The sequence below is a fragment of the Helianthus annuus genome, chromosome 17 (genome assembly GCF_002127325.2).
Source record: "Helianthus annuus cultivar XRQ/B chromosome 17, HanXRQr2.0-SUNRISE, whole genome shotgun sequence".
Taxonomy (NCBI): domain Eukaryota; kingdom Viridiplantae; phylum Streptophyta; class Magnoliopsida; order Asterales; family Asteraceae; genus Helianthus; species Helianthus annuus.
This window is the reverse complement of record NC_035449.2, coordinates 116,398,876-116,423,650: the sequence shown is the minus strand read 5'-3', so window position 1 is coordinate 116,423,650 and position 24,775 is coordinate 116,398,876. Positions and strand designations below refer to the sequence as shown.

The window sequence follows — 24,775 nt, the reverse complement described above, 5'->3', positions numbered from 1 at the left end:
TCCCAGAGATAAAGAGGCTGCTTCCAGAGAGACTCAGGCTTAAATCATACAGACAGATTTATAAAGCGTGAAGTATATATGTATATAGAAAACTACCACATATAGAAGAAGCCTATCGCTAATAACATAGGTGGTGAAAGAGTACGTGGTTAAAAATAGGCAAATATAACATCAGAGACAACCTATAAGCTTATATAAGAGTACATGGTTAAAAAACAGACAAATATAACATTAGAGACAACCTATAAGCATATACAAAAGAAACAATCCCATGTAAACTCCACCTAACGTGCAAACCAAACAACTAAAAATACATTTATACCCTCCCCTAAAAATCCTTTATCTTAATACTACGACTCCACGAACTCCTATCATGGACCATGTCCTCGGAGAGGAGCAACCCTATTAAATCTTGCCTAATCTGCTCGTCCCAAGTTAATTTGGGTCTGCCCCTACTCCTCCTCCCCTTCACGGTGAGGGTTTTTACCACTCTAACTAGCTCAGTCGTTTGCCTCCTCTTCACATGCCCAAACCATCTCAATCTCCCCTCACTTATCTTATTAGACAAACTAGCTACTTCAATCCTCTCCCTAAAAATCACATTTCTTATTCGGTCAAACTGTGTGTGCCCGCACGTCCACCTTAGCATCCTCATCTCAGCTACCTCCATCCTTCGCGCATGCGTTTTCTTGATGGCCCAACAGTTGGTCCCATATAACACATCAGGTCTAACTGCTACCCTATAAAATTTCCCCTTTAATTTGTTCGAAACCTCCTGTCACACAAAACCCCAGTTGCTTATGTCACTATCTATCTCCCCATCTCTTTGTACAAAGGATCCTAACACTTAAACTTAGTCACCTGTGGAACCACATGACCCCCAATGGTGATCTTAGTCTTAACATACATATCCCTAATTAAGTCTATATACTTCCCGGGAACCCCTATACTCTCTAACCCATCCCAAATCAGTCTACGAGGCACACTATCGTATGCCTTTTCAAGATCAATGAACATCATATGTAGATCCCGCTTCTTCGCCCTATATTTCTCCATCAATCTCCTTAGAATATATATTGCTTCTGTGGTTGACCGCCCTGGCATAAAACTTAATTGCTTTACCGTACCTGAGTTTCTCTTCCAAGTCTAGTCACAATTACCCTCTCCGATAATTTCATCGTATGTCCTAGTTGCTTAATCCCCCTGTAATTCCCGCAACAATGTGCGTCTCATTTGTTCTTATATAAAGGTACTACTACACTACTCCTCCATTGATTTGGCATCCTTCCAGATCTAAAAAATAAGATTGAACAAACTAGTTAGTCATTGAACTCCTTTGTTCTCCCAAACACTTCCACACCTGAATCGGTATGTGATCCGGCCCGACGACCTTAGCCCTTCCCATCTTTATAAGTGCTGCCCTCACCTCTCCCTATGTGATGCGCCGACAGTAGCAATTGTTCCGTTGTCTCCTTTGGGTAGCTGGATGTAGCAATTGTTCCATTGTCTCCTTTGGGTAGCTGGATTGTCATTTTCTTGTTGGTACTCCCTCGTGCTGTTGAAAATTTTGTACAAGTACGCTTGCCATCTTAGCTTAATATCTTTTTTTTTGGGTAAAGGGTTACCCCGGTAAATTTTATAAATCAGACAAAAAAAAACAACCAAGTGAGGAATAGAATCAATCCTCAGTTCTCTAGCATGGCATTCCACACTAGAGTAGACACAAACACAAACAAGCACATCAGGCTAAACAATTCAACAATACAAATAGATGCTAGACACAAACAACTCCAGCATCAGCCGCAATCGTCGTCCATTAGTACCAAGCCACGAGGTAAACTCCAATCCTGCAAAATCCCATGAATCTGGGTCGTCCTCTTGAATCTCATGGTGTGGAGCTTCAACCGAACCGTAGTGAGAATGAGATCTATAAGCTGATCAGCTCCCCGTTTCCTACTCGAGAATAATATATGATTCCTTTCCTGCCACACAAAATACGCCGCTGCACCTACAACCAGCTTCCCAATGACTCTGGTAGCATTCGAAGATGTTGCATGCAAAACCAAATGATCGAGAATCAGCGCCCAATTATTAGCAACCGTCTCCATACCAGCTCTATGTTTAACGCCATTCCACACCTGAGTCGCATAAGAGCACTCGAAAAACAAATGTTCATGTGAATCCGGCCCACGAGTACATAGAGAACAACATAGTAAGTTAAAATTTGCATTACCCGAGGAATACCATTTACTCATCACACCCTGCGTCTTCAATCTCTTTTGAATCAGAAGCCACATGAAAAAGGAATGGCGGGGAATAGACTGAGCAAACCAAACTACATTCGCCCATGGAATCTCCGGTTGGAAATGGCGGATGTCATCCCACACTTCAGACGTATTATATTCTCCCACTTTACCCGATCTCGACCTCCAAACAATCCTGTCTTCACATTCCGGGTTGAGCACAATATTGTTCATATGCTGGAGCAAAGGAAATCTAGAATACCACGAAGCAGGCCAGTTCCATTCCCTATTGCCATACACTTCCGCGACCGTTGACTGAGGAGAGAAACCCGCATTTGCAACCAATCTAGGCGTGATAAACGAATTGAGTGGACAAATATCATCCCACCTATCAAACCAAACTAGCGGTTTCGAACCATTACCTATCTTGGTCCAAATATGTTGCTGAACCAAAGGCCTTAAAGCTAATAATTTTCTCCACGTCCATGTCACATCACTTCTAATCGGAACATCTTAGCTTAATATCATGTTCCTTGACTAAAACATGTCCATTCTTTCCCTTTATAAACTTCACCACTCCTAAGTCCTGCCTCCTACGCTCCTTAGCTTTTGCAATCTTGAACATATCATGCTCCCCCTCCTTTGTTTCCAGACGTTCGTACATTCGTTTGTAAGCTGTGTTCTTTGCCTCCGTCACTACCTTCTTCACTTCATTCTCGGCCTTTTTGTATCTCTCCTTCATAGTCACTCGTTCCTCCTCTCCTGTGCACGCGAAAAGATCTTTAAAATACTGTTGTTTATCCCTTATTTTAGTATGCACTTCCTCACTCCACCAACACGACTCCTTATGCGCACCTCTGTCACACCCCCAAAATCCACCATGCGGAGTTGTCACACCCTGGCTTTGCGGAAGCGTGCGTTTATTTGGTGTGACTTCTTAATACCATAGCTTAATCACAACAAGCTATATGTAAGTAAAACCATGCAGGTCATCCATTGATTAAAGTCTTAAAAGCAAAATACCACAACATAGTTTTAAAATGTCGACACATGCAACGAAATAACAAAATAAAAACATTGTTTAGAAGACATAACCACAAACATAAAACAGACGCAGTTTAAGAACTGTGACTCGTCCAGGCAAGAGCCACGACCCCTAAACTTGGATGACCTTATTTCTCTTACGCAGCGTGAAAACGTAGCATACCTTGCCAGATCCTTTAATTCCCTGAAATACATGTAAGTTGGAAAAACAAATCAACAAAAATGTTGAGCGAACTCATGTAAAGTGAGAATGTAAAACCGTTGTAAGTATAAAAATCCCTGGTATGTAGCAAATAAGGAAAAAGAGATCACCAATAGTTTGCAAGGCCATTGATATGTGTGATGTGCAGTAGGAAGACTCACACCTAGCAGATTTTGCGTTGGGTACAAAGTCACCCCGAGGTCCATTCTGATGGGCCTGGGGCTGGGCTCGCTACACCCAGATAGATCTACCGCTACTGTCCATCGGTCCTATACTGAGGATTAATGGCCTTCAGTTCCCGCCTACCCACTCACATGATCTAAGTAGTAACCCTCCTTACGCTAACCATACCATGTAAAAAGTATTCGTAATCATAGTAACATGTATTTCACCCCCGCAGTTTAAAAACTGAAAACAGTTAAGAGAAAAGGGGGACATGAACTCACCAAAGTGCGTCTCTAAAAAGTAACTCCCTGTCAACCTGCTGTGCGACGACCTACACGTACTAACTTCTATTAGACGGACGGCCGTGCCTTAGCTTAAGGTTTAATGTCTTTGGGAAATAGTTAGGCAACTACTTCGTAATTACACTTCGTAATTATTTGGTAAATATATTCCTTCCCAAGGATGGGGGTTTTAATACATGTGCGTTCGTATAACTTCGAAATATATTATTAAGTCTCACTTAATAAAATATATTTTATTTCATTTGTCCAAAAATTCTTTACTTCCAAAATATAAATATTTTTCCCAAAAATATTATATTTTATTCCATATAATTTTCCCCAAAATAATACTTTTATCAAAATACGCGTTCAATAGTATTTTTCCGAAAATACGTAAGTTACGTTTGAAGTTCGGGTGGTAATAATAATACCAGTGTAACTTAAATAATTATTGTGAGGGCGTTAGTATTATTTTAGAGCCGTTAATATTCAGTGTATTCTACTAATATTATTTTTACCCTAAAAATAATATTCATGTAGTTCACAAAATAATCATAAAATTTTACACAAGTGTTGTTATGAAAAATATACATCCCAAATATATATTTTAGCAAGTTTTATTTTGTGAAAATCCCACCTCCGACACTTGGAAGTTTTGTAATAAAAATTGTGGCGAAAGTTATTTGGGAAAACAAGTTAAAAATATGGTTATAGACTCTTGTCACAAAAAAATATTTCCAAGTGTTTATATTTCTGTAAAAATTTCGCCAGAGTTTCCTCTGTAACTGGAGGTGGCCACGCTTACAAGCGTATCATTTTCTTTTCAAAATCCAATCAACAATGTTCCCGACATCAACAAACAATGTTTCAACATCAAACTAGTTCAAAAATATACGTAAATCGCAAACACATGAACTTGTGGGTTATGTAAAAGTGTGTAGTAATCTTCCAATATTCTTAGTAGATCTTCCTATCTTTGTAAATAAAGTCGGTTTCTTGTGATCTTTATTCCTGAAGAAAATACATTTTTACAACTTCTAGGTCAAATATTACCAAAATAATTCTTTGTTAAAACCTTTCGTTACACAAGTGTCTACACACTTGTGTGTTCACAAAATCACCTTTAGTTTATGAAAGATCCGACTTAAAAATATGATTTCATCTTACACTTGGTTCTTCGAAAATACCACTTGTAGATCTTTAGATCTATTAGTTTAGAACTTCATTTTATAAGAAAAATCACTTTTACACAAGTTCATGGTGTTAAGTAGTAGAGTTCATCATCTAATCACTTTCACACTTTAACATACACTAGTTCATGTTCCATGAACATGCTCTAGCCGGGTTAGATGACGATCCGAACTACTACTAGCATCAAACAATATAAAATAATCATAACAAAACTAGTTGGTGATCTTTAGTGTTTATGATTTTCATCCGACAAATCTCTTATTAACCACTTTAGACAAGCTTAATAGGGTGTTTAGAGTCACTTACTACTAGCTCGAGGCTAGGGAACAAACTAGACGGAAAATGGGTGGTTAATAGCGTTGTGGTGAGGTCCTGGCAATCTGTAAGCACCGAGCTTCCTTACACGTGATCCTTCACCTTTGTATGAGCTTGGAATTGCAAGATCGAAATCGAAAAATGATGATGGGTGGGGCTTGGTGGTCGGCCGAATGCAAGAGAAAGGAGAGAGAGATGTGTGAAGTGTGTTAAGTGATGTGAATGAAGTGTGGTTACCCATTAAGCTTATTTATAATCCATTCAACCCTTTTATCCATCATACACTATGTAACCTAGATTTTAGACAACCAAATATATTATTCAAAAATTATGTGGTGTGTATCCCACAAGGGGGACCAAACTCGGTCAGGGGGGGGGGGGGTAAATTGGTTGGTTTCTAACTATATAGTTAGACTAGTTAGTTAAGTTAGGAGTTTATTTAGTGTATGATGTGTGTTGTAAGTTATAACGGGTGTTAGGGTATTCGGGGATCCTAACTGGCTCAGAAAAAGAAAAACGGTGTCAATGACAATATTTTTATGTTCCGGGTAAAGTCCGGTTGTTCGGTTGGATACTGATCCGTTAAAGTGCTTAATAAGCATTTAAAGTGTCGTTAATATTATTTTTAGTGACACAAAGAGTTCCCGACACTTTGGAAAGTGTCTAGTATTATTTCCCATGTTTTTGCACTTTACTAGTTAGCTAAAATGCTGAATTTTTGTTTTAAAGTGCAGGATTTTGTGTTTAAGACATGTTTTAGGCACATCTGGTCACTATAACTATCACCTAGTGACGCAGTTCCACAATCCTCACTCCCCTACACTCCCTACTAGTGTAGTAAACTATTCCTGACTCATACAGGCCTTAGAAGCAGTGTCTGCCTGGTACTGGCTATGTTAGCATATCTACTGGGGTATCCGTTAATTGTGCTAACTGCGCCTTTGTGCATCATTAATAAATGAAGTGACAGTGATACAGTATGATGCATGAATATGTATGTATCAGAAATCAAGAAGCAGTTTAACCACCATTGTAAACAAGCACAGTAATTTAGCATTAATTAAATATAAATTAATCGTACGGATACCTGAAATTTTTAGGGTTGTCACATTCTCCCCCCGTTAAGAAAATTTCGTCCTCGAAATTTGTACTTCCTTAACTCCTTATGGTTAAGTCACACATGTATATATATAAATAACATCGAGGTAGATAATCATCAAACCGAATCAAACCTTACTCACATTTGGTGAGTCCAAGAATATATAACAACCCGTACCCTAGGGTTAAAAAAAAAGGTGGGTGCTCATAGCAGTTGACGTCAGAAGTACAGGACGTACTTGGCGTATAGCCTAATGTAATCCAGCTAGCAGGGGGTCCACAAGAGAGGAGTTTCGACTAATAAGATCCTCAAACGATCGTTCGTAGTATCCAAGCGAGTTTTCACAAAACATAGCACCCGCTATATGAATTCAAAAATCATCAACTCAAATGAAATAGTAAAATGATCCGTCAACTCCCAAGTAGACGAGTGATAAGGTTTAGTGCGTTGAATATTTTGAACTGCGAGGATACGCCGAATGAATACAAACGAATCTGGTGTATTTTTGCCTTGATTTGTAGTTGCATCAGAAATGTTTAAATGGCAGGTCAAACGAAAAGATATGCAGTTTGGTGTGAGACGGTTGACCATGATTAGCACAAGCTGCAAGTTTGTAATGACACCACAAGGTATCGCAACGACATGATTCCATGATAGCGGTGACTGAACAAATTCACCGAGTTTGAGACCAGATGAAGGTGTACTAAAACAAGCCGGAAGATGAAACTAAGTACCGCAAGGCATTTGATTGATAACGAGAGAATCGTTAGGAGGTACACCGTGATATGAAATGAATTTATGTACCTTTGACTCGGCACGCAAGTGTGTTGAGAGTGATTTAATTGTGATAAACAAATCGGATTTAGGGCAAGTTGTCAAATAATTAATTAAATCCGTGTACGTAGTGAGTAATCAGATAAGCGCAAGCTTCAATTCTGTGAAAGTATCACTGTAAGGTATCGAAATCTATCAACGATTTAATGGAGTCATGGACCAAACAAGTCTACTATGTCTCGAAACGAAAGAATCTATTAGAATATGATGCTCTCAATACATCCTATGGCGTCTCAAATCAAACATGTGAACTGGGTAAGTTCAAGCAATTGAACTTAGTTTCAACGTAACCCAACAATAAACGTACATATCAACAAAGAAATCTTGGCATGATAGTAACCACGTAACTTGAAAGAAAGTGGTTTCAAGAAAGTGTGTTGACTTGATAACAAAAGAGTCAATAATGACAAGAATGTAGGTTATTCGAATCACAAACTAGTAATTAGATTTGGCAACGTAATATTGAACCTTAATGAAGTGTTTATTCGAAATGAAACCGCATGCGTAACAAATGGTGCATGGGTTATATAAGTTTTCAAGTGATGAAGCGATGCGTTTCTGCCAAAGGGAGGGGTGACCAAGTATACGAAGCAAACGTGTGTTCGCTCTCAGCGAAGGAAGTCAACGTGATGCAACTACTTGAGGGGAGTAGAAATGCAAATATCTACTCGTTAGAAGTGAAAGTGAAGACTTCAACGGAAGAAAATTTAAGTACTTTCGGTTTTGTCAATGACGTTTGATTGAGTTGACAGATGTGGTTCCTAAGTAAAATCTTTACGGGTTTGGTCCTAAGTTCTCATAGGTCCTAGATGTAAGTCTTCTAGTTTCTCCGGATTCCGTATCCCGTGTGGATCTGGTTTATAAATTGTGTAGGAAGCACCATTTTGTTTTTGTCTATGCACAAGTCATTGTCCCACAATTTCATCCTGGTATACTTTCTTCCTGCTTTCACTGCTAATGATGCTCGATCGTTGGCCAGTCGGGTAATAGTGGTTGTGTCCTCATAGTCAGTTATGTAAGAGGTTCGTTAATCCTTAGCAAGAGTCATTGACTCTGATGGGTTAGCTCGTTCGACGCCTGGTAGTTGATGTTTACTTGAAAATCATCATCCTTCTTTTTGACGAGCAGAAATGGGGTTACCCAACAGGGGGTTTTGGTCTGTTATCTCCCTTCTCCATCAACTTCTGAAACTTCACTGTCAATCCTTGCATCCCCAAAAATGTAAGTCGTTGAGGGGGATTGACTGCAGGTGCGACGCTGGGAATTTATCTGATGCGAAACTGGATTAGCCGTGGAGGAGAAAATTCTGGAAAATCCTCAGGAAAGACCTTATGATATTTCCTTGTCATAAGAATATCTTCGTGCTTTAGTTCTTCGGCTCCTCCTGTCCCCCACATGGGCCAAGAAACCACATATTCTTCACGCAACATCCTTCATGCCTTCAAGAAATTTGCAGTTTGTAGAGGCGTATCTTGCCTCGTGAGTCACGATTGCTTCGTCGTTCGACTCCGGGATGCGGATAACGATCTCCGCTTGGTTGCTCGACCACGGGTTCATCCTAGTTACTACGTCGAGGTCCTTTATTAACCAGTCTCATTAAGAGTGGGTCTTCTAACTTACTCTCTCTACTAAACTAAGTATATTCCTAAATTCATGGGATGCGAGGCTATGGTCGACGCTGGTACCAACTAACATGAATGCAAAAAAAAAAAAATTGGGTTGATAAAGAACGTACCAATAACCATATCTGGATCTTGGCATGCTTCACGAGCTCCGATGCTGGATGCTCCTTCATGGTCTTGGTTAATCTCCCCTGGGCAATCTTTCCCAAGTTGCCCCATACCATCACAGTTATAACATCCCTTACCTTCCTTTCCACTTTGTGCCTCCTGCCAACACGTTTCCCTGTTGTGTCCCCTTTTACCACAGTTGTCACACTTCCTATTACTGCATTGCCCGTTATGATGGCGCTGGCATTCTCTGCACTTAGGTAGTTTACCCATGTACATCTTTCCCTTTTTGGCCTTATTCTCGTTATTTGCCTGATCACCTCCTTGAAATTCACTGAGCTTTCTTTTGTTCTTCTCATATGTCTCCACTGGAGTTTCCTTCTTCTTGTCCGGTATTGAAAGTTTCACCAATCTAAGTGCTTCCTTAGTGAGTTCCAGGCTTATCACATGAGTAATCATAGGTGTTGGTGGCGTTGATACCATCATCAGGCTCAAGTCTTGGGGTGTCAGTTCCCAAATGGATTGCTCCATTCTCTTCAACTCGGGTTCCACCAGGTATGGAACGACTCGTGACAAATCGTAAAGCCTTCGCACGTGCTCCACCACATCTGGACCTTCCTTCTGTAGTTTCCAGAATTCTAATTCCAGCCTTTGGATATCAATCTGAGAACAATACTCCTTACGCATTATTTCCTTCAGCTCACCCCATGACATCGCATATGCTACAGCTTCGCCCAATTCTCGAACCTTAAGGTCCCACCATAACAGAGCCCCATCTTGTAGCAATCCGGAAACGTATGGGACTTGTTGCTCTGGCGTGCAACCACTCGTTCGCACAACGGCGTCCATATTCTCAGCCCATTTTACAAAAGCTATGGCACCTCCTGTGCCACCAAAATTCAGGGGTTTGCATTCTAGGAAATGCTGGTAGGTACAACCTGTATTTAAGAATCCGTCATCCCAATAGGTATTAGCAAGGCAATTTGGGAATTTTCCAAACGTTTCGTAATGTGTCCTGGATGACTTAAACATTACCGTTAGGTAGGTTTCTCCTTGAGGGATCTTCGCTGTGTTTGTAGCGGAGAAACTCGTGCCGAGCTCTAACTCGTGAGGCGTGCGCTAACCATTCTGCCTCGGTCAGTTGAGTGATCTCTTGATGCGACATCTTCTAGGAAGGAGTTCAGGTTAGTTAGGTCTCTTCTATTCAGGGAATGTAAATAGTTGTTTGGAATCACATGCATTCGTACGTATTTAAATCATCATATTACACATCACGTAATTCTACAAGCAAGTAATTGGAATCATGTTTACCAAAAGTATAACAAACAAACACGTGTTTCTCAGTCATAGCACATTCCCGTTATATTGGTAACACGTCTTATGATTAGATTTTCATCAAACGGGTAAGCACATTGCATCAAAATCATAACATCCGTACGTAATTTTGGGGGTTTCGTTTAATGAGAGTATAGCGAGTAAGCACGTAGTATTAAAAATTTTAGAAGCGTCCCTGGTCGTACTTAGCAAGGACATAGCGATTAAGCTTTCGTTGGTTATTGGCCACAAGGTATTGTTGCATGCTTAATGACAATTGGTTCCCATCGTTTTCCGGCCACAATTTCATTGTCTTACAAAATGTATCACATTATCAGGGTCACCGGGTCTCCCTACCCTTGCCCAACAAGTATATCCGCATATCTAAATTACGTAGTCAGACGTGGTCTTCACAAATCTCCACAATCTTGGTGTCTCTACCCAATCGTAACGCAATCTGCGTAATCCAGATACCAACATTACTGGTGACTGAGGTGGGGGAGGAAAGAAAAGTAAACTGTCGACATGCTTGAATTCCTCCGCGAGCTCGTATATTCCTCGAAGTAGTCAACTGATTTGCCGCTCAATGGTAAAAGGAACGAGTATCGAAATCCTGGGGACGGTGAAATAGCAAAGGTCAAGAGCACACAAGGGATCTTGATGTACGTGGCGGATCAAAGCATGCTGGTGGAGGACATAGTGTTTTACTTAAAATTTTCAGACAATATGCTGTCTTGTGATGTAAACACTTAACTCATGTTTTTGGTTATGTAATGTTTTGTATTTGAAGTTGCCCATTGTGGCGTCAGCTCAAGCTTCAACATTCCGCAACTCATATCCTCAACTGCAGTTGATATTACAGGAGCAACTTATCCTGTGTGTGGCTTTCATAATGAGAGGAATGGTAAGGGTCTATAGTTAGCATAGTGCGTTTATAGGGACCATCAAATCGGCTTATCGAGCGTTGTAGAGGTGAATGTAGCAAGCGGTGCGGCCTGTAGAAAATGCTGCTATAATAAAAGGATTATTATGCGGGGCGCCGTCCTGGAGCATCTCTACGGGGTGCGGGCATGTCCTGAAAGAAAGTGATAGGCATGATGGCGCAATAGGCGTCGATCTTCACAAGGGAAAGGAGCGATGTCAGTGGTTGCGGGTGTAAAAAAAAACGAACATCTCAACAAATGAGGAGATTGCCCGATGCAGGTAGATATAAGGGGTGCAACGTCTGGCAGACTAAAAAGAAACAGGAACGTGACCACGTAAAGGTGTAGGTTCAGCAGGCGCAACATCAAGCTGACCCAAATGGTGTAGAAGCTGGCTCGAGTGCAGGCTCCGGGTCGTGTAACGGTGTGGTGAGCATCAGCGGTGAGTGTGGGAACAAAGGTGCATCCATAGGAACTGAAACAGGGGCTGAAACAGGAGCCACAAGGGGGTGTCACAGGAAACTCGAAAGGTGGGTAACCATTAGCATCGTCTATCCGCCCACTTCGGGTGTGCGCGTGTCGATGACCAAAAAGGTGCATGATTGAACTGCACAGGCACAGGGTCAGGAAGAGGGGCAACAACAGGATCAGCAGGAATGTCAGCAATGTGAGGGACATCAATATGGGCATCAACAACATGATCATCCCCCAACAGTGGAGCAACAATAGGATGATCGTCGACGGGTACGTCATCAACCAAGGGAGCAACAGCTGGTGCATCGGCATGATCAAGGTCATGCTCTGAGGCGAGGACAGGAGCATCAACTGGCTCAAGGGCCACAGTAGGCTCCAAATCATCAAACTCCATCTCGAAATCAGCGGGATCAGCAAACATAGGGTCAACAGGGGCTACGGGATCCTCCATGGGCTGATCTAATTGAATAAACTCAATGTCATGATCGGGATCAAGCCCGGTGGGAAAACAGGATCTGAATCATCATCAATGTCATGACCAAACTCAAAGCTAGGGGCAGGTGCAGGTGCAGCGGATGATGCCATATCAGGGTCCGTGTCCTGCGAATGATGCTGCATTCCCAGCGCATGTGAAGGTGCAGATGCCACAGGCCCAAAGGAGTCTGGGACAGGTGAATGGATGGGTGCCTCCTCCGCAGGAGCATCAGCGAGAAGTAGGAGATTACCAGCAGCAATAAGGGCCTCGCCCTCCAAGTCATCTTCGAGTGGGTCCTCATCAAACAAGTCGATGTTGTCGTCAGCGATTACGTCCAGGGGCATATCAACAATAGAGTAAGCGGGAAGGGGTACAGGGGCAGGGATCACTGCGAGCGGCAACTCCCCAGCGATAGGGCCATCAGCGGGCTCAGCCACGACATCAGGCAGTTCAAATGGCTGGAAATCATCATCGTCCGTGCTGGTAGAATCTGAGTTATACACCTCGTGCTCTGATGAGACTATGTCGTCTGATACTATGGGCATGGGGTCTGTGGTGTCCGACTCTCCAGGGCCGGATGAAAGCAGTTCGTCTGTAATACAAATACGCATATGCACAAATAATTGATCATATAGTCATATAAGCACGTTTAATCGACAATAAGCAATCAAATAGTCCTCCTAGTCCCACTAGCCTCCCAGCCTCCCAGACTGACTCCCTAGTCCCACTAATCAATTCTCCCAGCCTCCGAGACTGACCCCCTAGTCCCACTAGACAATTCTCCCAGCCTCCCAGACTGACTCCCTAGTCCCACTAGTCAATTATCCCAGCCTCCCAAACTGACTCCCTAGTCCCACTAGACAACTTCCTCAGCCTCCCAGACCGAGCCTCAGCCTCCCAGACCGAGCCTCAGCCTCCCAGACTGAGCCATAACTAACAAATAAAATGTCTTCAACTTTTGTTTGTAAAAACGTTTTGGATCTGGACTTAATGGATGCAATATAAAAATGTTTTCGTGAGAGCCCTAGTGATCATAGTCTAGACTCGAGAAGGAATCCTAGTTCGCTATGATCAGAGCTCTGATACCAAGCTGTCACACCCTGGCTTTGCGGAAGCGTGGGTTTATTTGGTGTGACTTCTTAATACCATAGCTTAATCACAACAAGCTATATGTAACTAAAACCATGCAGGTCATCCATTGATTAAAGTCTTAAAAGCAAAATACCACAACATAGTTTTAAAATGTCGACACATGCAACGAAATAACAAAATAAAAACATTGTTTAGAAGACATAACCACAAACATAAAACAGACGCAGTTTAAGAACTACAACATATAAATTACATCAAATAAGGCATAAAACTAACCCTTTTTGAGTACTAATGTTGGAAAAAGAGTGTTTTTGTCTTCCTTTTGTATTTTCAGGATGAAATGAGCTCAAATTCACAAAAGAAGCAAAAAGACAGCTAATTCTAACATAAATACAAGAAAAGGAACAAAAGTGGATTGCCCGAACCCTCAACGGCATCCTCCCAAGCAGAGAAGAGAAAACAAAAGACTGAACACGCCCCGTGCTCAGCCAGCACGGGGCCGTGCCCAAGAAGCAGCAGAAAAGACAAACCTATAGAAGCTTCTATCGCCCACCACGGGGCCATGTCCAGTGAGCACGGGGGCGTGGCGAAAGTACAGCAGGCGCATTAATTGTAATTGCGAATTACAATTAATGAAGAGATAGAGTGTCAGACGGGCACGGGGGCGTGTCCAGCGGACACGGGGCCGTGCCCAGCCTTCTGTTCAGCCTATAAATAGGAGTGCTTGGTTTCCTTTCAACTCATCCCTTGGCACACCACCTCTCTCACACTTCATCCACCACCCACCACCACCATAACACCATCATCCACCACCATCATCCATTGTCCATCGTAGAGTGTGTGAGTCGTCTCGGGATCCAAGATTGATCGTAAGAGTTCTTGACAATCAAGGCCATGTTTGCCTAAGTCTCTTACATCACTTGGTGAAGACAAGTATTTAGTATAATATTTTTTATTTTTAATCTTTTGCACTTTTTATTTGGTTTTGTATTAATGACTTTAATAACTAGTTGCTTATGTTGAAGGTGATCTTTCCTTATCGTTTGTCCGTGGTGTCTTGGCATTATTTTACTGTCTATATAAAATAAAAGATTTTCACCATTCATATCTCCACGGTCTATATGGAGGTATGTTGGCTACCTGGTCGGGGGTTAAGGGAACGGTTTGGTAAGGGTCTTGCCCTTGTTCAGCGTTTAGAGGTCCTGCAAGGGACCTGGGTCAATTTTTGTAGGATCTCCTTCAATACCCATAGGTATTGGATGGCGGGGATCCAAACTGTTTGACCCCCTCATAAGTTAACTACTATTAATACTATAACCCGGCTATTTAGGACTGTATCCCTGCTGACTCAGACTACTTAGCCGAGGGTAACGTCACCGCCAAAAGCGGGGCCTACCACAATTTGCATTAATAACTTAATTCATTATCTTCCAATAATCCAACCCTTTAGGATTGTATCCTTGCTGACTCAAACTACTGGGTTGAGGGTGACGTCGCCTTCAAAAGAGGGGCCTACTACAATAACTAAGATAATCTCTTAAATAAGTGCAAAAGTGCGAAAATAATCAAAGGTTATACTAATACACGAGTCGGATCCAAGTGATTCATCTTGTCTATCTGTTTTTATTTTTATTTTTATTTTTCAGCATTTAGTTAGTTTTTATTTTCTTAGTTTAAAAATCTTTTCTAACTTTTTGATTTGATTAGACGTTGAGGATAAACCGGTACTAAAAGCTCTTGTGTCCTTGAACGACCTCGGTATCTTACCAACACTATACTACGTCCACGATGGGTGCACTTGCCCGTATGTGTGTTTAGTGTTAGTGAATATCGTGTTTTATAAATTTAAAACTTGGCTAAAAGTGTAAAAAGGGTTTAAATATACATCTAAATTATATAACACCTCACACACATCAAGTTTTTGGCGCCGTTGCCGGGGACACAAGGATTTTAAGAAAGTTGGGAATCAACGGCCTAGTCATTTTTTTATTTTTCTTTTTAATTTTTAGGATTTTCTTAGTTTTTCAGCTTCTGCAGAGCTCAGCACGGGCCGTGCCTGGTCGGACACGGGCCGTGCCCAGCATCGTTACTGGCAGTTTTTAGTTTTCCAAGTCACAGAAGGCTGAACACGGGGCCGTGTCGGTGCAACACGGGGTCGTGTCCAAGTTTCCAGTAACTGGGATCTGGAAAACAATTACTGTAACTCCGACCACGGGCCGTGCTCGCTGAGCACGGGGCCGTGGTGAACCTTCTGACCAGCATTCTTTTCTGTTTTTATTGCAGGACTTGGAACCAGACGCCAATCCTACATAGTGTATGAGCTCCAGTTCTAATAAGGACATAAAAGAACCTCTAGAAGAACCCGAACGCTTTCTCAGAAAAAGATTAAAAGCTAAAAACCAAGAGAAAGTTTCGGGTGATCCACCTCCAATGGCGGACCAACGTACCCTCATGGATTATCTACGACCCACCGTAGGTAACCTAGGCGCCACTATCAATGCACCGAATGTTGAAGCTAATAACTTCGAACTTCGACCGCATTTGATACAAATGCTCCAAAACTCCACAACCTTCCATGGGCTTGCGGACGAGGATCCCCATCTACATATTACTAATTTCTTAGAAATATGTGATACCTTTCGGATCAATGGAGCATCAAATAACGCCATCCGCCTCCGAATGTTTCCTTTCTCACTAAAAGACCGAGCAAAAGCTTGGCTCAACGCCCTCCCAGCTGGATCGGTAAACACCTGGGATGAACTAGCCCAAAAATTTCTATATAAGTATTTCCCTCCCGCAAAAACGGCTAAATTAATGACTGAAATTAATACATATTCACAAGAGGACGGGGAATCCTTATATGAAACTTGGGAAAGGTTCAAGGAGCTATTACGCAAGTGTCCACATCATGGCCTTGCGATATGGCAACAAGTATCCACTTTCTATAATGGACTGTTGCCACACACAAGGCAGACACTTGATTCTAGCTCCGGGGGACTTTTAGGTAATCGCCGCCCACATGAAATATATAACCAAATTGAGGAAATTTCTCAAACCAATTTTCAATGGCACACTCCCCGAGGCAATAAATCTATTGCCCTGGGCGCCCATAAGGTTGATGAAAGCACTTCTTTACAAGCCCAAATCGAGGCCCTTTCTTCAAAAATAAAAAAATTAGAAATGACAAAAACTGTCTCGGTTATGGCTTGTGAAGGGTGTGGTGGGCCACATGAAAATTGGAGTTGTATGAAAGAAACGGACGATCAACAAGAATCGGTAAGCTACATTGATAATAGACCTAGGCCGTCGGGTCCTCCAACGGGCACTTACAACCAAGGATGGCGAAACCACCCAAACCTTGGTTGGAGAGAACCCAACAATAGTAGTAACCAACAAACCCAACGAACAAACTTTCAACAACCAAGGAATGAGTCACAAAATTTCACTCAACAACAAAGTGGACGAGAAAGGCTTGAAGATACTGTATCTCGCCTCATCTCCGACACTGAAAAGAAAAACTCGGAAAGATTTCTACAATTAGAATCAAATTTTAGAAATCAACAAGCTAGTATTCAAAACATTGAAAAACAATTAAATCAAATAGGTAAAAATTTTGCCGAGAGACCACAAGGGGCATTACCCAGCAATACCGAAACAAACCCAAAAGCGCAAGTTCATCTCATCACGCTACGAAACCGCACCGTGGGGCCTGCAGAAGCACCACTGCCGACAGAAGAAACGGTACCCCCGCCTCTGCAGGAGAAGAACTCCCCTCCGTCACCAGAGCCTACCAAGGCTCCTCGAGTCCCGTACCCCGGTAGGTTAATTCGTCAAAAGACCAATGAGCAATTCGCAAAGTTCAAAAGTCTATTAAAACAATTGCATGTCAATATTCCTTTTATCGATGTCCTAACCCAAATGCCCAAATACTCTAAATTTATGAGGGACTTCCTCATCATAAAAAGAAAATTGAAACTTTGCAATTAGTTAACTTAGGCGAAGAGTGCTCTGCCCTCGTACTCAATAAACTTCCCCAAAAGAAAATCGATCCCGGAAGCTTCACAATTCCCTGCTGAATCGGGGAGTCCCCCGTTCGTAATGCACTAGCCGACCTTGGGGCTAGCATTAACCTCATGCCCTCATCAATGTTTAAAAGACTCGGCCTAGGAACAACGAGTCCTACAAAAATGAGCATACAACTTGCTGATCGATCCGTCAAATTCCCGCAAGGTGTCATCGAAAATGTCTTGGTAAAGTTTTAATTTGCAGGAATAAAACACACTCATGGTGGTAAAGGATGACAAAGGGAACGAGAAATATGGCCCCATGCACAAGAACAAGGCAACCCGACACAAAGTTCTCCATTACAGAAGGCTCAACACGGGTCGTGTCCAACCAACACGGCCCCGTGCTGAACCCCCTGCAGAAAAATGCCTAGTTCAGGTAACTGGACACGGGCCGTGTTCACCAGACACGCCCCCGTGTCCAGGCTTCTGTCTCATTTCTTTAATTTTTGTTACTGGCACCTGAACACGGGGCCGTGTCCGGTCCCCACGGGGCCGTGTCCAAACTACCAGTAACATAAATCTTTGCTTTTTTTTACACCACATTACACATCCAATCAACCTAAAAATTTATTTTTGGGACACATTGAGGACAATGTGTAATTTAAGTGTGGGGGGGAAGCTAACACCTCGAAATTTTGCAAGTCCTAACAACAAGCCTCACACAAAACTCTATTGGAACCGCTAAATACCCCAAATTTTTTTTTCAAAAATTTTCATTTTTTTTACTTGTCTAAAGTTTAAGTTAGGAATCCTAAGATTAATAAGGTTATATTTTTACAAATTTTACAACCGAGAGCGTCGTGATAACAAGAACCAACATAAGAAAATTATGAAACGGCATAACAAGCTTAGTTAAAATTTGATTATATATGCTCGATCACATAAAAACCCATTCCCACAAAAGTGAGTTTTGAGCCTTTATTGAGCATACAAATTCACATCTTTAGACTAAATGCTCATTTTTCGTTTCTTGTGTGAAATAGCCACTTGGTTCTTACAACTCTAGAACTTGCCACGACGATTCATTCCCGGTCCTTACCAACTTAAACCCAAGTAAGTAAATGATGGAGGCATTAGGACTAACCATTTTTCTTTCTACACCATTATTTTTCATTTTTTTACCACCTACCCAAAATCCCCCTAGTTAACCCCTTTGAGCCTAAACCTTTCATTTCTTTACCCTAAAACCCTTTTTACCCACCAAAAACCCTTTTCACCCTTTATTTTAGTAACAAGCTCGGTTTTTCGTAAGCTCATTTTTTTGTGATAAAAAAAATAAAAAATAAATAAAAAATAATTTGAATGATGAAGTTAAAAACAAACAAAGCTATGAAAACAAAAGCTTGTTTGGAGAAATACTTCAAAATAAAAAGTCACTAAAAACAAAGTGTTTTACGAAAACCGACGCTTTTTACGCTTTTCGCCCTTTTTCTAACCACTAACCCAACCACCCACCTTTAGCCCAAGCCTAACCCTTCACCCAAAAAGTTCTCTTGATATTTACAAAGGTATATAGTTAAAAAGGAGGAGGATTGATTGCTTGGCAAGCTTATGGTAAGAATAAGTTCCATGCCGCTCTCGAATGATTCACTAAAAAAAAAATACACCTTCGGCCGAGTGTTGAGTGATTTCTACCGTGAGGTATGTGAACTTGTATATAAATGAAATTTTAAAAAGGCATGCTAAGCATAAATAAGTAATTTCTCTTATGAAACGTTCTAAATAAATCATAACGAATAGGATTGTAAATAAATAAAAATAAAACCCAAAAAGATCTTGGATTCCCGATACTCTATGACAAGCCAAAAACCTTCTCTTCTACCCATTCCATTTGGGAGTGTAAGCCTCATATTTAAAGAGTTTTGCTTGAGGACAAGCAAAAGTTCAAGTGTGGGGGTATTTGATGTGTGTAAAATGCAACATACAAATTACATCAAATAAGGCATAAAACTAACCCTTTTTGAGTACTAATGTTGGAAAAAGAGTGTTTTTGTCTTCCTTTTGTATTTTCAGGATGAAATGAGCTCAAATTCACAAAAGAAGCAAAAAGACAGCTAATTCTAACATAAATACAAGAAAAGGAACAAAAGTGGATTGCCCGAACCCTCAACGGCATCCTCCCAAGCAGAGAAGAGAAAACAGAAGACTGAACACGCCCCGTGCTCAGCCAGCACGGGGCCGTGCCCAAGAAGCAGCAGAAAAGACAAACCTATAGAAGCTTCTATCGCCCACCACGGGGCCGTGTCCAGTGAGCACGGGGGCGTGGCGAAAGTACAGCAGGCGCATTAATTGTAATTGCGAATTACAATTAATGAAGAGAGAGAGTGTCAGACGGGTACGGGGGCGTGTCCAGCGGACACGGCGCCGTGCCCAGCTTTCTGTTCAGCCTATAAATAGGAGTGCTTGGTTTCCTTTCAACGCATCCCTTGGCACACCACCTCTCTCACACTTCATCCACCACCCACCACCACCATAACACCATCATCCACCACCATCATCCATTGTCCATCGTAGAGTGTGTGAGTCGTCTCGGGATCCAAGATTGATCGTAAGAGTTCTTGACAATCAAGGCCATGTTTGCCTAAGTCTCTTACATCACTTGGTGAAGACAAGTGTTTAGTATAATACTTTTTATTTTTAATCTTTTGCACTTTTTATTTGGTTTTGTATTAATGACTTTAATAACTAGTTGCTTATGTTGAAGGTGATCTTTCCTTATCGTTTGTCCGTGGTGTCTTGGCATTATTTTACTGTCTATATAAAATAAAAGATTTTCACCATTCATATCTCCATGGTCTATATGGAGGTATGTTGGCTACCTGGTCGGGGGTTAAGGGAACGGTTTGGTAAGGGTCTTGCCCTTGTTCAGCGTTTAGAGGTCCTGCAAGGGACCTGGGTCAATTTTAGTAGGATCTCCTTCAATACCCATAGGTATTGGATGGCGGGGATCCAAACTCTTTGACCCCCTCATAAGTTAACTACTATTAATACTATAACCCGGCTATTTAGGACTGTATCCCTGCTGACTCAGACTACTTAGCCGAGGGTAACGTCACCGCCAAAAGCGGGGCCTACCACAATTTGCATTAATAACTTAATTCATTATCTTCCAATAATCCAACCCTTTAGGATTGTATCCTTGCTGATTCAAACTACTGGGTTGAGGGTGACGTCGCCTTCAAAAGAGGGGCCTACTACAATAACTAAGATAATCTCTTAAATAAGTGCAAAAGTGCGAAAATAATCAAAGGTTATACTAATACACGAGTCGGATGCAAGTGATTCATCTTGTCTATCTGTTTTTATTTTTATTTTTATTTTTCAGCATTTAGTTAGTTTTTATTTTCTTAGTTTAAAAATCTTTTCTAACTTTTTGATTTGATTAGACGTTGAGGATAAACCGGTACTAAAAGCTCTTGTGTCCTTGGACGACCTCGGTATCTTAACAACACTATACTACGTCCACGATGGGTGCACTTGCCCATATGTGTGTTTAGTGTTAGTGAATATCGTGTTTTATAAATTTAAAACTTGGCTAAAAGTGTAAAAAGGGCTTAAATATACATCTAAATTATATAATACCTCACACACATCAGTTAGTATTATTTTGGAGCCGTTAATATTCAGTGTATTCTACTAATATTATTTTTACCCTAAAAATAATATTCATGTAGTTCACAAAATAATCATAAAATTTTACACAAGTGTTGTTATGAAAAATATACATCCCAAATATATATTTTAGCAAGTTTTATTTTGTGAAAATCCCACCTCCGACACTTGGAAGTTTTGTAATAAAAATCGTGGCGAAAGTTATTTGGGAAAACAAGTTAAAAATATGGTTATAGACTCTTGTCACCAAAAATATTTCCAAGTGTTTATATTTCTATAAAAATTTCGCCAGAGTTTCCTCTGTAAGTAGAGGTGGCCACGCTTACAAGCGTATCATTTTCTTTTCAAAATCCAATCAACAATGTTCCCAACATCAACAAACAATGTTTCAACATCAAACTAGTTCAAAAATATACATAAATCGCAAACACATGAACTTGTGGGTTATGTAAAAGTGTGTAGTAATCTTCCAATATTCTTAGTAGATCTTCCTATCTTTGTAAATAAAGTCGGTTTCTTGTGATCTTTATTCCTGAAGAAAATACATTTTTACAACTTCTAGGTCAAATATTACCAAAATAATTCTTTGTTAAAACCTTTCGTTACACAAGTGTCTACACACTTGTGTGTTCACAAAATCACCTTTAGTTTATGAAAGATCCGGCTTAAAAATATGATTTCATCTTACACTTGGTTCTTCGAAAATACCACTTGTAGATCTTTAGATCTATTAGTTTAGAACTTCATTTTATAAGAAAAAATCACTTTTACACAAGTTCATGGTGTTAAGTAGTAGAGTTCATCATCTAATCACTTTCACACTTTAACATACACTAGTTCATGTTCCATGAACATGCTCTAGCCGGGTTAGATGACGATCCGAACTACTACTAGCATCAAACAATATAAAATAATCATAACAAACTAGTTTCATAAGTTTTACACCAATATTCATTCTTTAACCACCTTGTTCATCATCTTACAAGACTTTTAGTTGGTGATCTTTAGTGTTTATGATTTTCATCCGACAAATCTCTTATTAACCACTTTAGACAAGCTTAATAGGGTGTTTAGAGTCACTTACTACTAGCTCGAGGCTAGGGAAGAAACTAGACGGAAAATGGGTGGTTAATAGCGTTGTGGTGAGGTCCTTGGCAATCCGTAAGCACCGAGCTTCCTTACACGTGATCCTTCACCTTTGTATGAGCTTGGAATTGCAAGATCGAAATCAAAAAATGATGATGGGTGGGGCTTGGTGGTCGGCCAAATGCAAGAGAAAAGAGAGAGAGAGATGTGTGAAGTTTGTTAAGTGATGTGAATGAAGTGTGGTTACCCATTAAGCTTATTTATAATCCATTCAACCCTTTTATCCATCATACACTATGTAACCTAGATTTTAGACAACCAAATATAATATTCAAAAAATATGTGGTGTGTGTCCCACAAGGGGGACCAAACTCGGTCATGGGGGGGGGGGGTAAATGTGTTGGTTTCTAACTATATAGTTAGACTAGTTAGTTAAGTTAGGAGTGTATTTAGTGTATGATGTGTGTTGTAAGTTATAATGGGTATTAGGGTATTCGGGGATCCTAACTGGCTCAGAAAAAGAAAAACAGTGTCAATGACAATATTTTTATGTTCCGGGTAAAGTCCAGTTGTTCGGTTGGATACTGATCCGTTAAAGTGCTTAACAAGCATTTAAAGTGTCGTTAATATTATTTTTAGTGACACAAAGAGTTCCCGACACTTTGGAAAATGTCTAGTATTATTTCCCATGTTTTTGCACTTTACTAGTTAGCTAAAATGCTGAATTTTTGTTTTCAAGTGCATGATTTTGTGTTTAAGACATGTTTTAGGCACATCCGGTCACTATAACTATCACCTAGTGACGCAGTTCCACAATCCGCACTCCCCTACACTCCCTACTAGTGTAGTAAACTATTCCTGACTCATACAGGCCTTAGAGGCAGTGTCTGCCTGGTGCTGGCTATGTCAGCATATCTACTGGGGTATCCGTTAATTGTGCTAACTGCGCTTTTGTGCATCAGTAATAAATGAAGTGACAGTGATACAGTATGATGCATGAATATGTATGTATCAGAAATCAAGAAGCAGTTTAACCACCATTGTAAACAAGCACAGTAATTTAGCATTAATTAAATATAAATTAATTGTACGGATACCTGAAATTTTTAGTGTTATCACAGGAGTATCACCGCTTGGAGGCGTGACATGACCAGGATCGAGCCACCAATCATATTGAACAACGTAACTAAGTAAATAAAACGAACCATAATACGATTGGTGACCAAAAGGACGTAACCAACTTTAAGTTAACAACGGAAGCATAAAACGTAAGTCCAAAACATAAGTTCGTAGGTCATAAGTTTAAAGACCCAAAACATAAGTTCCATAAGTTTATAAAGTTTAATTATTAAGTACGGGAAATAACAGTTCGCACCCCACAACGACTCTTTCCTCGTGCAAGCTCCATAAGCATCTAGCGACCTGTAAGACATGTAACAACGAGTCAACAACAAAGTTGAGTGAGTTCACGTTTGGTTGTTTAGTTTTAAGTTGTTTCCAAAAACGTGGTTTGTCTTTCGTTGGCTTATTTGCCGTGGGGGTTACTGTAACATCCTTCAAAATTGGCACTAGGAAAAAAATCTGACCCGTTTTGAAAATCGAATTCTAACTCTTGTAACACCCCAAATTTTGAAATCTTAAATAATTATGTTAATAAATGTTTTTTTATATGTTCTATAGTAATTTTATTAATTAAAATGAATTATTTACGCCTCACATAACAACATAAGTTAAGTAGACTTTATACTAAAATAGGTTGTAAACATGTATAATGCACAAAACGTAAAGTTGATAATTTAAAAAGAAAACATATCATAAAAAAATAAATAAATAAAATTTAATAGAAATTATTCTGACACTAAGCGGCTACCAAATTGCTTGTGGGTACTTTTCCATAATTACTCATTGAAAGAATTGAATGAATACATTTGATGGTTTTGGTTACCAATGGAAACAACAATCATGTCTCTTTTTATCCTACAAAAGCCGACTGAACCTCCACTCGGTAGTCATTTCTTTTTCCCAAAGCTCTTTCGAGCAATCACGAAACCACTGGCGTTTTCCGACCCCCATCCCGTTCTCAACCTCTCTCACGAACTACCTCCTAAACCCGCAAGTTTCATTGGAGCGCAAGAGGAGCCGGAGAAAGATACACATCGCCGGAAAAACCATACGCCGCCGGAGACCGAATCGGAGCCTTGCTGGAACTCGAAGACGACGTCGGAACCTGCCGGAGGACCCGACGCGCCGGAGATCGAGGAGACAAGCCGGAACTGCGGATCTTCGTTTCGGTATATCTTTTCTTTTTTTTGTATTGTTCAATCCTTCGTCGTTATTGTTTTCAACCTGCTAATTAACAACACCCGAGCATCAGTGAATATGTTCAAATGGAATTAAACCTTCTGTTTTGTTAAATGGAACTAAACCCATTTGGTCTTGTTGTTGTAAAAGCTTTGGCCATGGCTGTTTATAACTTGAGTTCACTCATATTAATTTACTATTATTGGTATTATTATTTTGTCGTATTTATTTTTATGTAATCTTTTTTTACAAACAATTTTTAGACAAACCGACTATCCTAAAACCAAGAGTCAATAAAATTTATAGTTAGGTATCATTTAACCCAGA

At 40.5% G+C, this 24,775-nt stretch overlaps 1 protein-coding gene and 1 non-coding gene across 2 annotated transcripts; both read right to left on the bottom strand.

The window, feature by feature from the left end:
- Positions 1-328: 328 nt before the first annotated feature.
- LOC110924629 lies at positions 329-1,056 on the bottom strand. Its single transcript, XM_022168621.1, has 2 exons — positions 862-1,056; positions 329-775 (listed from the first exon to the last, which is right to left on the bottom strand). The coding sequence occupies exons 1-2, from the start codon at positions 1,054-1,056 to the stop codon at positions 329-331; spliced, it is 642 nt and encodes a 213-aa protein (XP_022024313.1).
- A 15,134-nt stretch (positions 1,057-16,190) lies between these two features.
- Positions 16,191-16,297, bottom strand: LOC118489385. The gene has a single exon (XR_004887404.1). It is a non-coding gene; the product is annotated as a small nucleolar RNA R71 (small nucleolar RNA).
- Between the last annotated feature and the right edge of the window lie 8,478 nt (positions 16,298-24,775).

Bases quoted from the DNA above. Each gene is read 5' to 3' on its own strand.
- LOC110924629 (XM_022168621.1), bottom strand. From the start codon at position 1,056: ATGGAGAAATATAGGGCGAAGAAGCGGGATCTACATATGATGTTCATT. The intron at 776-861 runs GTGACTAAGTTT...TTTGTGTGACAG, and splicing joins GGGGTCATGTGGTTCCACAG to GAGGTTTCGAACAAATTAAA.